The sequence below is a fragment of the Coregonus clupeaformis genome, chromosome 29 (assembly GCF_020615455.1).
Source record: "Coregonus clupeaformis isolate EN_2021a chromosome 29, ASM2061545v1, whole genome shotgun sequence".
Classification (NCBI taxonomy): Eukaryota; Metazoa; Chordata; class Actinopteri; order Salmoniformes; family Salmonidae; genus Coregonus; species Coregonus clupeaformis.
Window position 1 is genome coordinate 49,615,534 of NC_059220.1, and position 13,198 is coordinate 49,628,731.

The 13,198-nt window shown below is 43.0% G+C and overlaps 1 protein-coding gene across 1 annotated transcript in view; it reads right to left on the bottom strand.

Moving 5' to 3' along the window:
* Nucleotides 1-13,198, bottom strand: part of babam2 (BRISC and BRCA1 A complex member 2) — a 187,648-nt gene that overhangs the window by 56,429 nt on the left and 118,021 nt on the right. The window contains exon 7 of the mRNA XM_041855638.1: nucleotides 3,837-3,946. Within this exon, the coding sequence (XP_041711572.1) occupies nucleotides 3,837-3,946 (110 nt within the window). The remainder of the gene's footprint in view (nucleotides 1-3,836; nucleotides 3,947-13,198) is intronic.

The window sequence follows — 13,198 nt, forward strand, 5'->3', positions numbered from 1 at the left end:
GGCTGTTAATCATTGCTAAACAGCCATTTTTAAGGCTTGCCATAGATTTTCAAGCCAATTTAAGTAAAAACTGGGCTACTAAGAAACGGTCAATGTAGTCTTGGTAAGCAACTCCAGTGTATATTTGGCCTTGTGTTTTAGGTTATTGTCCTGCTGAAAAGTGAATTTCTCTCGCAGTGTCCGTTGGAAAGGAGACTAAACCACGTTTTCCTCTAGGATTTTGCCTGTGCTTAGCTCTATTCCGTTTCTTTCTATCATAGAAAACTCCCTAGTCCTTGCCGATGACAAGCATACCCATAACAGGATGCAGCCACTAAATACATCCACAGGTACACCTCCAATTGACTCAAATGATGTCAATTAGCCTATCAGAAGCTTCTAAAGCCATGACATCATTTTCTGGAATTTTCCAAGCTGTTTAAAGGAACAGTCAACTTAGTGTATGTAAACTTCTGACCCACTGGAATTGTGATACAGTGAATTATAAGTTAAATAATCTGTCTGTAAACAATTGTTGGAAAAATGACTTGTGTCATGCACAAAGTAGATGTCCTAACCAACTTGCCAAAACTATAGTTTGTTAACAAGAAATTTGTGGAGTGGTTGAAAAACAAGTTTTAAAGACTCCAACCTAAGTGTTTGTAAACTTCTGACTTCAACTGTTATTACTACCGTTCAAAAGTTTGGGGTCACTTATAAATGTCATTTTTTTCGAAAGAAAAGCAAATTTTTTGTCCATTAAAATAACATCAAATTGATCAGAAATACAGTATAGACATTGTTAATGTTGTAAATGGCTATTGTAGCTGGAAACAACAGTGAAGAGGCGACTCCGGGATGCTGACCTTCTAGGCAGAGTTGCAAAGAAAAAGCCAGATCTCAGACTGGCCAATAAAAAGAAATGATTAAGATGGGCAGTCTGAGAAATGGCTTTTCTACAACATACAAAATAGTCAAAATAAAGAAAAACCCTTGAATGAGTAGGTGTTCTAAAACTTTTAACTGGTAGTGTATATATTCAGGAACAAATTACCATGTGGCGTTAACCAAATCATGGACAAGCTTTTTCTGATCCACAATGAAAAATGGGCTGCTGATACTTGATTTAAACTAAACTTAGAACACCCCTGAACCATATGTCTGCCTGAAACTAACAAAAAGCCTAAGGTCAGTTTTTGCACAACTCAGATCCGGCACCCTCCCTTTGGCTATAAAGACAGTAGAATTTGCCTACTGTGTTATCTTGGGGAAATCGGAAACAAAATCCTTTTTGTGTTTTATTGCCCTCTGTATGACGATCTGAGACATTTTCTTTTAAATAAAATGTTCGGTGATAACCCTGAAATATTCTGGTTATGGGATAAGCAGAGGCTTGAATTTACTTTAGACAGGCTAAGTTTGTTCACAATGGCTGGAGGAGAAGGATACATGTATTGTTTGTGTAGTGTGGCTGGATGGTAGCTGTACTTGCTATGATTATTGCATGCGTATAATTTGTCAAATGTTATTTTGTTTTGAGTACAAGGAAAACGGTACTGTGTTTAGTAGCGTCTTGCAGTGTTGTAGTACTCGAGACCGGTCAGCTTCCATTGTCAACGCATAAAACTGCTTCGCCAGGCCAAATATTCTAGAATTATTAATACAGTATCTTAACAGCCTTTATATCTATTATAGACATGTTTGCACAGTGGGGAACCTATATGCCTTCAGTGTGTGACAGGTTCGTGATTCTTTAAGGACAGCAACCGTAATACCAGCGCACTCATGTAGGAGAGTGCCCTTTTTGTAAAACACAAAGGGCCAGTGGTGTAGTGGAGGCTATACGCAGTTATAAACCAATTACCCACTTTTTTTTCAGTGGTCATTGCGTATACTCACTTCTTAATCCCTACTGATGCGTATCAAAGTAGTGTAGTGGAGGTATATGATTGATCAATTATGTAGTACAATAGAGAAATCATGCACAGAGTAGCCTACACAATCGCAAAGCAGGTGAAACATGCGCGCCGCACACAGTCTAGTTGTGGTCCTCTGTAGCTCAATTGGTAGAGCATGGCGCTTGTAATGCCAGGGTAGTGGGTTCGATCCCCGGGACCACCCATACGTAAAAATGGGACAAGCATGCATTGCCAGGCCAACTGCAGAAGGACGAGGAGGCTACAATTCCCCATTGTTTATTAGTGCAATTTTGACGGCCAACTAGCTGAAAAAGTTTGAGGGTTTATCTGATGTTCCTTTGTTAGATTGTAGCTCATCTTACCCTGGAAAGCATTAGTTGTTGATCTTGTTGTTGTTGATGTGCATACCTGAGGAAGAGAGAGCCTACCTTTTCATGGTTGTTTGGTCAATAGGACTGTAAAGTTCCCAAATGTAAGAGGACTCCTGTGGTGTTTACATATTTGCAGAAATCCATTCAGGTGTATTTTGTGGCTTTTGGCGAATGCGTTCTAATGATCTAAAGTCGGCATTCGGAACTGCCTGTAAACACACAGTCCAGTTCAAAGTGAATGATGGCAGGCCCGTGTGGCAAATGGCTTGTTTTCATAAAGCCTACTGTATCTCTGATTGGCTATAGCGCACCGCTCTATATTAATTGTCCAAACGCACGGCCGCTTTTCCACTCTACATTGCTATAGAATTTTCACAAATACCTTAGTATACGTAATTCCCTAAGAATTTATGAAAATTTGAAAATGTTGTCAGTTCCATTTTAAATGCAACATGTTTCACACACATAACTTATTTTCAAAGATATGGCTAACAACAGCAATGAAGTACTGCAATGGAACACACAGTTCCATTAACCAGATGATGATAATTGAAACTTAACTTCTTGTTGAAAGTAATTATTGAAAAGGGAGAAGCTAACAAATGAGCAACAACATCATCTTTGATAACACCTGGTGCAAACTAGCCGACAACAAAAGCTAGCTAGCTAGACCTTGGAAAAACTACTGCTCGCTATTGCGCAGTGACCTGTTGCCCTTCAAGAAGACAGAAGTTTCCATTAGTTTTTGTAAAAACGGTCCCACCCATTAAGTAAAAATGTAATTGGTTGATTCCACTGTCACGGCAAAAATGTGCCCTAATACAGTTGAATGGCAGACACCTTTATATAGCTTCTGATGGCTTAGCCAACGGCTAACTTAACTAGCTAGATTTATCTTCCCAGAGACCAGCAAAGAAAAATCATGATTGGATCTTTTTTACTCTTCAGTGTTAACCCTTTCCTTTCCAACAAAAACTTAAGAGATTAAATCAGAACATCATTGAAAATAATACTATAAATATCATTATTATTAAGGCGTAGAAGTCCAATTGTTCCCCACTGTGTTTGGGTTAGTAATAATTTGTAGAGTGGTTCCATTTTCCCTCAGCATGCATTTTCTTTACTATTTTGAAAATCTAAAGAATCCATATGTTGTTCTGAAATATGAATACAGAAATATTTTGAACTTATTATGGTGGTGTTTTGACAAAATTACAACCAGACTTTTTTTGGTCTGCGGTCTTGACTCTGTCTCGGAACCCCCTCCGGTCTTGGTCTTGACTGACTAAATTTGCTCTGGTCTTGAATCGGTCTCGCTTTAGGAGGTCTCGAACACAACACTGGCGTCTTGTAAGCCCATGTGGGATGGGCACCTGGTAGGTGTATGACATAAATCATATCAAATCAATCATATACGCCATTTAGCAGAGGCTGTGGAAGTGACTTACTTTTTATACCTATGGGTGTCCCAAGGAATCGAACCCACAATCCTGGCGTTGCAAGCGCCATGCTCTACCAACTAAGCCATACAGGACCAATGACCATATTAACTGATTCATACACTTACTGTTCAATGCTGGGGGACAGGTAGAGTTTAGGGAACACCTGGGTGGCCTCTGCGTCTTCAAAGCTGACGGAGAGAAGAGCCACGTCTTCCCCGGGGTCCAACGCTGTGTCCTGAGGGAGAGGGGGAGTTAGTACTCACAAATAAGTATCATTTCACTTCTCCATGACTGGTATTTGTGAATTCATCAAATCAATGATCAATGAAAATCTTCCCCATACTGTAGGATATTTGGATAAAAAAAAACACAGCTGAGGTGAGCTGTACTTCAGTATTGAGTCAAGCTCAACCCTAACAAGTCCAGTTTAGCCTAGCCTGCTTAGGCTCAATTCCCAGTCCAAACCTGATTTAAGTACATCTGAGTGTATGTGATTGAGATGGACACACAAATAGAGGGCAAGAGAGAAAAAGATAAAGAATGAGAAGAAAAAATTAAGAGTTAAGAGACCATTGGACACATCTGATTAGTTTCACGCCTCAGCTGCAGCCGAGTAGCGGCGCTGATGACTGGAAGTACTAATCAAATCATGGGAGAGAGAGAGAAGCCACCTGAAGCCGCTCTAGATGAGCAGATGATGCCGATCCATCTCTTCAAGGTTTTGATTTCCTCCCTCCCTCCGTTCTCTTTCTATATCTATCAGTCCTTTTTCCTAGAGCTAGCCCCACCCCCCACCGTTATGGATCATCATTAGCAGGATCCGACATTAAGCCCCACTCACGGTTCGCGCTAACTGAACGAGGGCTGGGGCGTTAATCAAATGTCTTACAGTCGGTTTGAACTCATCCATTTGTGCTAATCGCTGCCCTTCCCGGCGAGATGGAATCTCCCTCACCACCATACGATATGTGTTGAGGCGCGGCGCTACCAGTTTCCTCAGCCAGGCGACTCAACACGGCCAACCACGTAACCAAAGCAGGCACAATGAGGTCTGTCAAAGAGAAGATTAAGCTGCCTTTTCTTCGATAGACATGAAATGGTTAAATGAGCCAAAGGTGGCTGTGTGCACTCCCTCATCGGGCAGTTTCTCTCAGAGTCAAAGCGGTTAATTGTGTTTTGTGTAACCTAATTGCTATTGCGGTTGGGTTTTAATTAAAAGCGTTACGATTGATGCTTGAGGGAGTTGGGTACATGACTCCTTCACATCAATGACTCCCTCTCTGGCCGAGGGAGTTGGGAACATGACTCCTTCACATCAATGACTCCCTCTCTGGCCCTGAATGAGGATGGCCACCACACTGCCCATCGACGTTGGGATTTCCATACCACTGGTTCAAGAGGGGGGGGGGGGCTCAAAATGACCCATCTGAATTAGTGTTGGTGGCTCAGTGTTGGGACTTTGCCATAATGGACTTTGTATTTCAGAAACAATATGAATAGACATGTCAGGGGCCTCTGCAGGCAAGGAGAAAGTTCCCTAGCCCGGGCAGAAAAGAGTGATGCACAACACACAACATATAACACTAAACAACACTTCTTCCCAAATTATAATGGTGTGCGTGTGTGTGTGTATGTACCAACAGCCACAACAACAACGATGGCTGCCTCATGTCTCATCCTGTCCCTCGTCAAAGCCAATAACATAGAGAGGGAAAGAAAGAGAATAGGGTGTCTGTCTGGCATTCAAATGTGTTGCCTGATTGAATCAGCTTGCGTCAATATAGTGGATGTATGCGCCAGTAAGCAAATACGCTCCTTCCCCGAGTTCACTTCTGAGCTACCGGGGTCGACTATCTGGGACGGACTAAGTAGACGGAAAGGTGGGGGAGGAGGAAGAATAAGATGAGGGGGAAGGTAAGACAGTCGTTTCCCCCAGTTTTCGCTGTCAAATTCAGACCTCGTCTGTCGCCGGCGAGGTGACCAAACGGATACTTATTTTAAAGCAACGCTTGTGAAGAGAGAAGGAATGTACAGAAGGTGAGAGTTGGGGTGGGAAAGAACATCGGGTTCTTCTGCATGGGTGGCACTGTGTCGCGGTCCTTGAGAGGCTTTCGTCTCAGACGGACAGTCAAAGAACCTTGTTTGGAGATGATTCACTTCGTCTCGTCCCAAAGGACAACAAGCAGCTGTCAACAGACATATGACATCACGGAAACAGAAACAAACGAGGGAGGACCCTGAACTCTTCTGTTTTCTTTTTACCGCTATCAAACACTATTAGTCTGCTGCAATATGCTGATACACACGTGTCTGCATGGGTACACTCACTCTGTGTATCCACGCCTCCCTGCAGTTTTGGTTGCATAAATGTCCTCTTCCGTATGAGGCCAAACTCCTGACTTGCAATATGCATACAGAACTTCAGAACACGTTCAGAACATAATGAGGTGTTCCAGGGACACCAGGAATTCTCCAATCATGAGTTGGTTGAGTGACAGAGGGGTAACGCACAATTTCAGCCTACATGACCTTAGAAATGGTCCAACTACATCCACCTCCTCTAACTTGACTTCAAGTCCAAGTTTGGTCTGAAGATGATTGGTGGGGAAGCTTACATCCTCACAAACGGCAGTGCAGATGTCAAAGTCGGGGTGTGGTCTCCAAGGTAGGACACTAACCGAACTAAGAGCTTAAGATTGGGTTATGTAAATGAGGTAAGAACAAGAAAAGGATATGTATGATTAACACTGAGAACAGAACTGAACCCACCAACACATTTTAAGCAATCATTTGTATAACTAGAAGGTAAGCGATACATTTGTTGTAAACTTTTTTATTTTGTTACAACCATACATTTGTATAACAAAATATATTTGAGAATGTGAGCTTTTATTGTCGACTGCAATACGAACTATCAAAAACGAAAACAAGAGGCTCAAAGCACACCCCAATAAACAAAATGCATCTATGCATTTGTTTATCCACAGATTGTAGGCTTTTTACAGCAATACACTTCGGGCCAAGTGCTGCCTGCTTAAGTAAAGAGCGGAAAAGCTAACAATTTTTAAAACCCACTCCACAGGCAATAGGCAGGGCCTTAATGAAGAACATCACCATGGGGGGAAATGAGTCTCTAAAATGACACCGGTTGGAGGACTGCGAGTCAGGGAGGGAGTCCTTAAGGGAGTGGGTGGACGGGGGCAGTTACTTACTGCACACCCCGGGAGTATGTGAGTCAGCCCCAAAGACTGGGGTTGAGAGAGAGGGTGAAGGGTGTATGAATGTGTGTGTGTGTGTGTGTGTGTGTGTGGGGGGGGGCTGCCCTAAGTCTTCATGTGGCCACTACTCCACTGTTAGCCTTGCACCCTCCTCTCATCCGTCTCTCTCTCGCTCTCTTTTCTTCTTCTCCCTCCTTCCCTCTGTCTGTTGATGCCCAGCCTGTAGCATCTCCTCTCTGTGACAGGTTGGAGATGTGACAGCTGTCCTTACGCCAGACCATGTGCGGCCAATGTCACAACACGCATTCCTAAACAGACAATGCTCTCGACAAGGGCAGTACGGAGGTAAGGACTTTTGTCCGTCTTATTTGCCCATCTCCAAATGTCATGGGCATCATCATGGTGCAGCTCGAGTGACACAGGGGTTATTGCGTAAGGATGAGGGCAGCTCCTGGGCTTGCTTTGAGATTCTCTGTCCATCTGTCTGGACACAGCTTTCCACCGCCACAACGCAACCTGCCAGTCAACATTCTTGAACGAAAGTAAAAATCTTGAGGTCTACATTGAGAATGGTAATGAGCTGAAAAACCCCCAGCAAAACATGTAGGTGGGTGTCTGGGAGATTTTGAGGAGCTCTGACGTTTCAGTTGGTGCTTGGAGCTAAATGGTTCCTTTGCATGAGGGACACTAACCAAACCAAATTGCCTGATTCTGATCCCAGGCTTTGTCAACTGGATTTCGGATTTTTGAAGTGGAGAATAAAGAACTTCCATTGACGAGGAAACTACAACTAATTACGCTGTTGCACCATCATGAGACTTCTGCGTCCACTTTACAAATTGCCTACTATCGATGGGGTTGTCCATTTTGTTGAGAGCTCATAACTGCAATGTGCCATTAGATAGCAAAGCAGTGTCTTGTAGAGCAATTTTTATTCAATTTTCTTTCATTGCTTTGATGTCGAAATGACATTTTCTCATTTCAGAGGAAGCACACGAGAGGGGATATTGGAAAATCGTTTCATAACAACATATTTCCACCTGCTCTTCAAGGGGTTATTCCAAGAATGGGTGAATAAGATGGAAGATACAAGGGCATCACCATAGCTTCACCGTGTACAGTATAGCACAGAAACACTAAATGAACATAAGTCTTCTTTAAAACAATCTTCTTTACAATTACATTTACCAGAAAGGTAAGGTTATAATGCCATGCATATTCAAGAGACCTAGCTTTCAACTGATTGAAAATATGTCCAAACAAGCAATGGCGATACGGAGGGACATGTTGTGTCGAGGTTCATAGGCTTGATGTAAGCTTTGTGCCACAACGCCCAGAGGCGGAAAACCGTATATCATAGGGTCAAGGTGGCTGTTGCCAATGCACGTCTCATCGCATTAAATGTTCTGTTCTGACAGACTTAGGAGGGAAGTTGAGGATGTGAGATTGTTCCTAATAAAATGTTACTGTGTGGAAGAAGGGGGGGGGGGGGGATCTTGTGAGGCCAGTGCAGTATGCTCTCTATGGTAAGATGTCCCCAAGCCTTCCAAAACCTGCATATATACAGTGAGGGAAAAAAGTATTTGATCCCCTGCTGATTTTGTACGTTTGCCCACTGACAAAGAAATGATCAGTCTATAATTTTTATGGTAGGTTTATTTGAACAGTGAGAGACAGAATAACAACAAAAAAATTCAGAAAAACGCATGTTTAAATTGATTTGCATTTTAATGAGGGAAATAAGTATTTGACCCCTCTGCAAAACATGAATTAGTCCTTGGTGGCAAAACCCTTGTTGGCAATCACAGAGGTCAGACGTTTCTTGTAGTTGACCACCAGGTTTGCACACATCTCAGGAGGGATTTTGTCCCACTCCTCTTTGCAGATCTTCTCCACGTCATTAAGGTTTCGAGCCTGACGTTTGGCGACTCGAACCTTCAGCTCCCTCCACAGATTTTCTATGGGATTAAGGTCTGGAGACTGGCTAGGCCACTCCAGGACCTTAATGTGCTCCTTCTTGAGCCACTCCTTTGTTGCCTTGGCCATGTGTTTTGGGTCATTGTCATGCTGGAATACACATCCACAACCCATTTTCAATGCCCTGGCTGAGGGAAGGAGGTTCTCACCCAAGATTTGACAGTACATGGCCCCGTCCATCGTCCCTTTGATGCGGTGAAGTTGTCCTGTCCCCTTAGCAGAAAAACACCACCAAAGCATAATGTTTCCACCTCCATGTTTGATGGTGGGGATGGTGTTCTTGGGGTCATAGGCAGCATTCCTCCTCCTCCAAACACGGCGAGTTGAGTTGATGCCAAAGAGCTCCATTTTGGTCTCATCTGACCACAACACTTTCACCCAGTTCTCCTCTGAATCATTCAGATGTTCATTGGCAAACTTTAGACGTCACTTTATATATGCTTTCTTGAGCAGGGGGACCTTGCAGGTGCTGCAGGAATTCAGTCCTTCACGGCGTAGTGTGTTACCAATTGTTTTCTTGGTGACTATGGTCCCAGCTGCCTTGAGATCATTGACAAGATCCTCCCGTGTAGTTCTGGGCTGATTCCTCACCGTTCTCATGATCATTGCAACTCCACGAGGTGAGATCTTGCATGGAGCCCCAGGCCGAGGGAGATTGACAGTTATTTTGTGTTTTTTGCGAATAATCGCACCAACTGTTGTCACCTTCTCACGATGGTCTTGTAGCCCATTCCAGCCTTGTGTAGGTCTACAATCTTGCCCCTGACATCCTTGGAGAGCTCTTTGGTATTGGCCATGGTGGAGAGTTTGGAATCTGATTGATTGATTGCTTCTGTGGACAGGTGTCTTTTATACAGGTAACAAGCTGAGATTAGGAGCACTCCCTTTAAGAGTGTGCTCCTAATCTCAGCTCGTTACCTGTATAAAAGACACCTGGGAGCCAGAAATCTTTCTGATTGAGAGGGGGTCAAATACTTATTTCCCTCATTAAAATGCAAATCAATTTATAACATTTTTGACATGCGTTTTTCTGTATTTTGTTGTTGTTATTCTGTCTCTCACTGTTCAAATAAACCTACCATTAAAATTATATACTGATCATTTCTTTGTCAGTGGGCAAACGTACAAAATCAGCAGGGGATCAAATACTTTTTTTCCCTCACTGTATGCAGAAATTGGGCAAAGGACCCTAGGGCCACACGCGCACACACCCTATCCTACTCACGTTCTCTCTCTGACCCTGCCAGTAGACCATGCTGGAATGCACGTAAAAGGTGGAGACGGGTAAGGTCAATCATTAACCAGCTGGCTCCATGCCGTCATATTGCATACGCCAGGGACACCACGACACAAACACACCTCAAGCCTGTTGCCATGGACATGTGTGTGAGTGTGTGTTGTGTGTGAGAGAGAGAGAGAGAGAGAGAGAGAGAGAGAGAGAGAGAGAGAGAGAGAGAGAGAGAGAGAGAGAGAGAGAGAGAGAGAGTGTCAAAGTAAGGCCCCATTAGAGCTGGGTGTGGCAGCAAAGGGAACCCACGCTGTGCCAGTTACATGCCAGGCAGTTCCAAAGTTCACTAAGAATATAAAGTAATGGTCTACAATGATGAGACAAAATATGAATTGTTTTTTTTCATGGGTGTTGGTTTTGTGGAGTGTGTAGGTGAAAACAATGCGCATCCACTGTTCCAGCTGTTATTAGTAGTTCTGTGAACTAAAGTGGCCGGGAAATCAACAGGAAAGATGTCTGTGTACGTGTTGCTTGCATATCTGATGCAATTACCAAGGACATACAAAACTAGAAAAGGTACATTTTCAGACTAAATGCAATGGTCAGAGTAGTGAGGTGGAGGCCTAATGCTATACGCAAGGCCGATAATGGGCGGAGGGTGTCATTGCTAGTGTGACATTGGCAACAATGACTCACCAGACAGGATATGCGCTGTTAGTAATCTATCTCTAGTCGAACTGTGAACATTTAAATCTTGCACAGCGCAAAAATATTGGTTGACCGAAAGTCGTCTGTTCTTTTGACCAATCAATTAGTATACATTTTTTTACGTGTTTTTTTCCATATACAGTGCATTCGGAAAGTATTCAGACCCCTTGACTTTTTCCACATCACAAATTGATTAAATTGTTTTTTTCCCTCATCAATCTACACACAATACCCCCATAACGACAACACAAAAACAGGTATTCAGACCCTTTACTCAGTACTTTGTTGGCGCACCTTTGGCAGCGATTACAGCCTTGATTCTTCTTGGGTATGACACTACAAGCTTGGCACACCTGTATTTGGGGAGTTTCTCCCATTCTTCTTTGCAGATCCTCTCAAGCTCTGTCAGGTTGGATGGGGAGCATCGCTGCACAGTTATTTTCAGGTCTCTCCAGAGATGTTCGATCGGGTTCAAGTCTGGGAAATGGCTGGGCCACTCAAGGATATTCAGAGTCTTGTCCCAAAGCCACTCCTGCGTTGTCTTGGCTGTGTGCTTAGGGTCGTTGTCCTGTTGGAAGGTGAACCTTCACCCCAGTCTGAGGTCCTGAGAGCTCTGGAGCTGGTTTTAATAAAGGATCTCTCTGTACTTTGCTCCGTTCATCTTTCCCTCGATCCTGACCAGCCTACCAATCCCTGCCGCTGAAAAATATCCCCACAGCATGATGCTGCCACCACCATGCTTCACCGTAGGGATGTTGCCAGGTTTTCTCCAGACGTGACGCTTGGCATTCAAGCCAAAGAGTTCAATCTTGGTTTAATCAGACCAGAGAATCTTGTTACACATGGTCTGAGAGTCCTTTAGGTGCCTTTTGGGAAACTCCAAGCGGGCTGTCATGTGCCTTTTACTGAGGACTGGCTTCCGTCTGGCCACTATACCATAAAGGCCTGATTGGTGGAGTGCTGGAGAGATGGTTGTCCTTCTGGAAGGTTCTCCCATCTCCACAGAGGAACTCTGGAGCTCTGTCAGCGTGAACATCGGGTTCTTGGTCACCTCCCTAACCAAGGCCCTTCTCCCCCGATTGCTCAGTTTGGCTGAGCGGCCAGCTCTTGGAAGAGTCTTGGTGGTTCAAAACTTCTTCCATTTAAGAATGATGGAGACAACTGTGTTCTTGGGGACCTTCAATGCTGCAGACATTTTTTGGTACCCTTCCCCAGATCTGTGCCTCGACACAATCCTGTCTCGGAGCTCTACGGACAATTCCTTCGACCTCATGGCTTGGTTTTTGCTCTGACATGCACTGTCAACTGTGGGGCCTTATATAGACAGGTGTGTGCCTTTCTAAATAATGTTCAATCAATTGAATTTACCACAGGTGGACTCCAATCAAGTTGTAGAAACATCAAGGATGATCAATGGAAACAGTTTGCACCTGAGCTAAATTTAGAGTCTCATAGTATAGGGTCTGAATACTTATGTAAATAAGGTATTTGTTTTTTATTTTTAATACATTTGCAAAAAAATCTAAAAACTTGTGTTTGCTTTGTCATTATGCGGTATTGTGTGTAGATTGATGAGAAAAAATAGATTTAATCAATTTTAGAATAAAGCTGTAACGTAACAAAATGTGGAAAAAGGGAAGTGGTCTGAATACTTTCCGAATGCACTGTATAGACACACCCTATGTATTTTACTAAAATCAACTATACGCATTGAGCTTGTTTGACGCTTAAAGCTTACGGTTTGACGCCCTACCCCCTCGAGGGCGCCAGAGATCTAGATCACCAGAAGAAAAAACCTTAACCTGAAACAAATATTCTCTTCCTGCTCCTGCTGGCTTTTGCAGATTCTGCCATTACTCTCCTGAAGTTGCCGGTAATAGGCCACACGAGGAGTCGGTAACCTTTCTCATGTTGAATGCCAATTTATCTTACAATTTCTACCAATCTGCGTGCCAGTTATGCTTTAAATATGCACATTTTCGTGAAACAGTTTAATTTAATTTATAATAACATCTTCATATCTCAAAATCATTGTCATGTGGTTAATCAAAATTCTATCCAAATCTAAATTAAAATGATACTAACCTAAAAAGTAACTCTTTTCAACACCTCCCATCTATCTCTTAACACCATCCATATAGGATTTCTATTTGCCATATACAGTGGGGAGAACAAGTATTTGATACACTGCCGATTTTGCAGGTTTTCCTACTTACAAAGCATGTAGAGGTCTGTAATTTTTATCATAGGTACACTTCAACTGTGAGAGACGGAATCTAAAACAAAAATCCAGAACATCATATTGTATGATTTTTAAGTAATTAATTTGCATTTTATTGCATGACATAAGTATTTG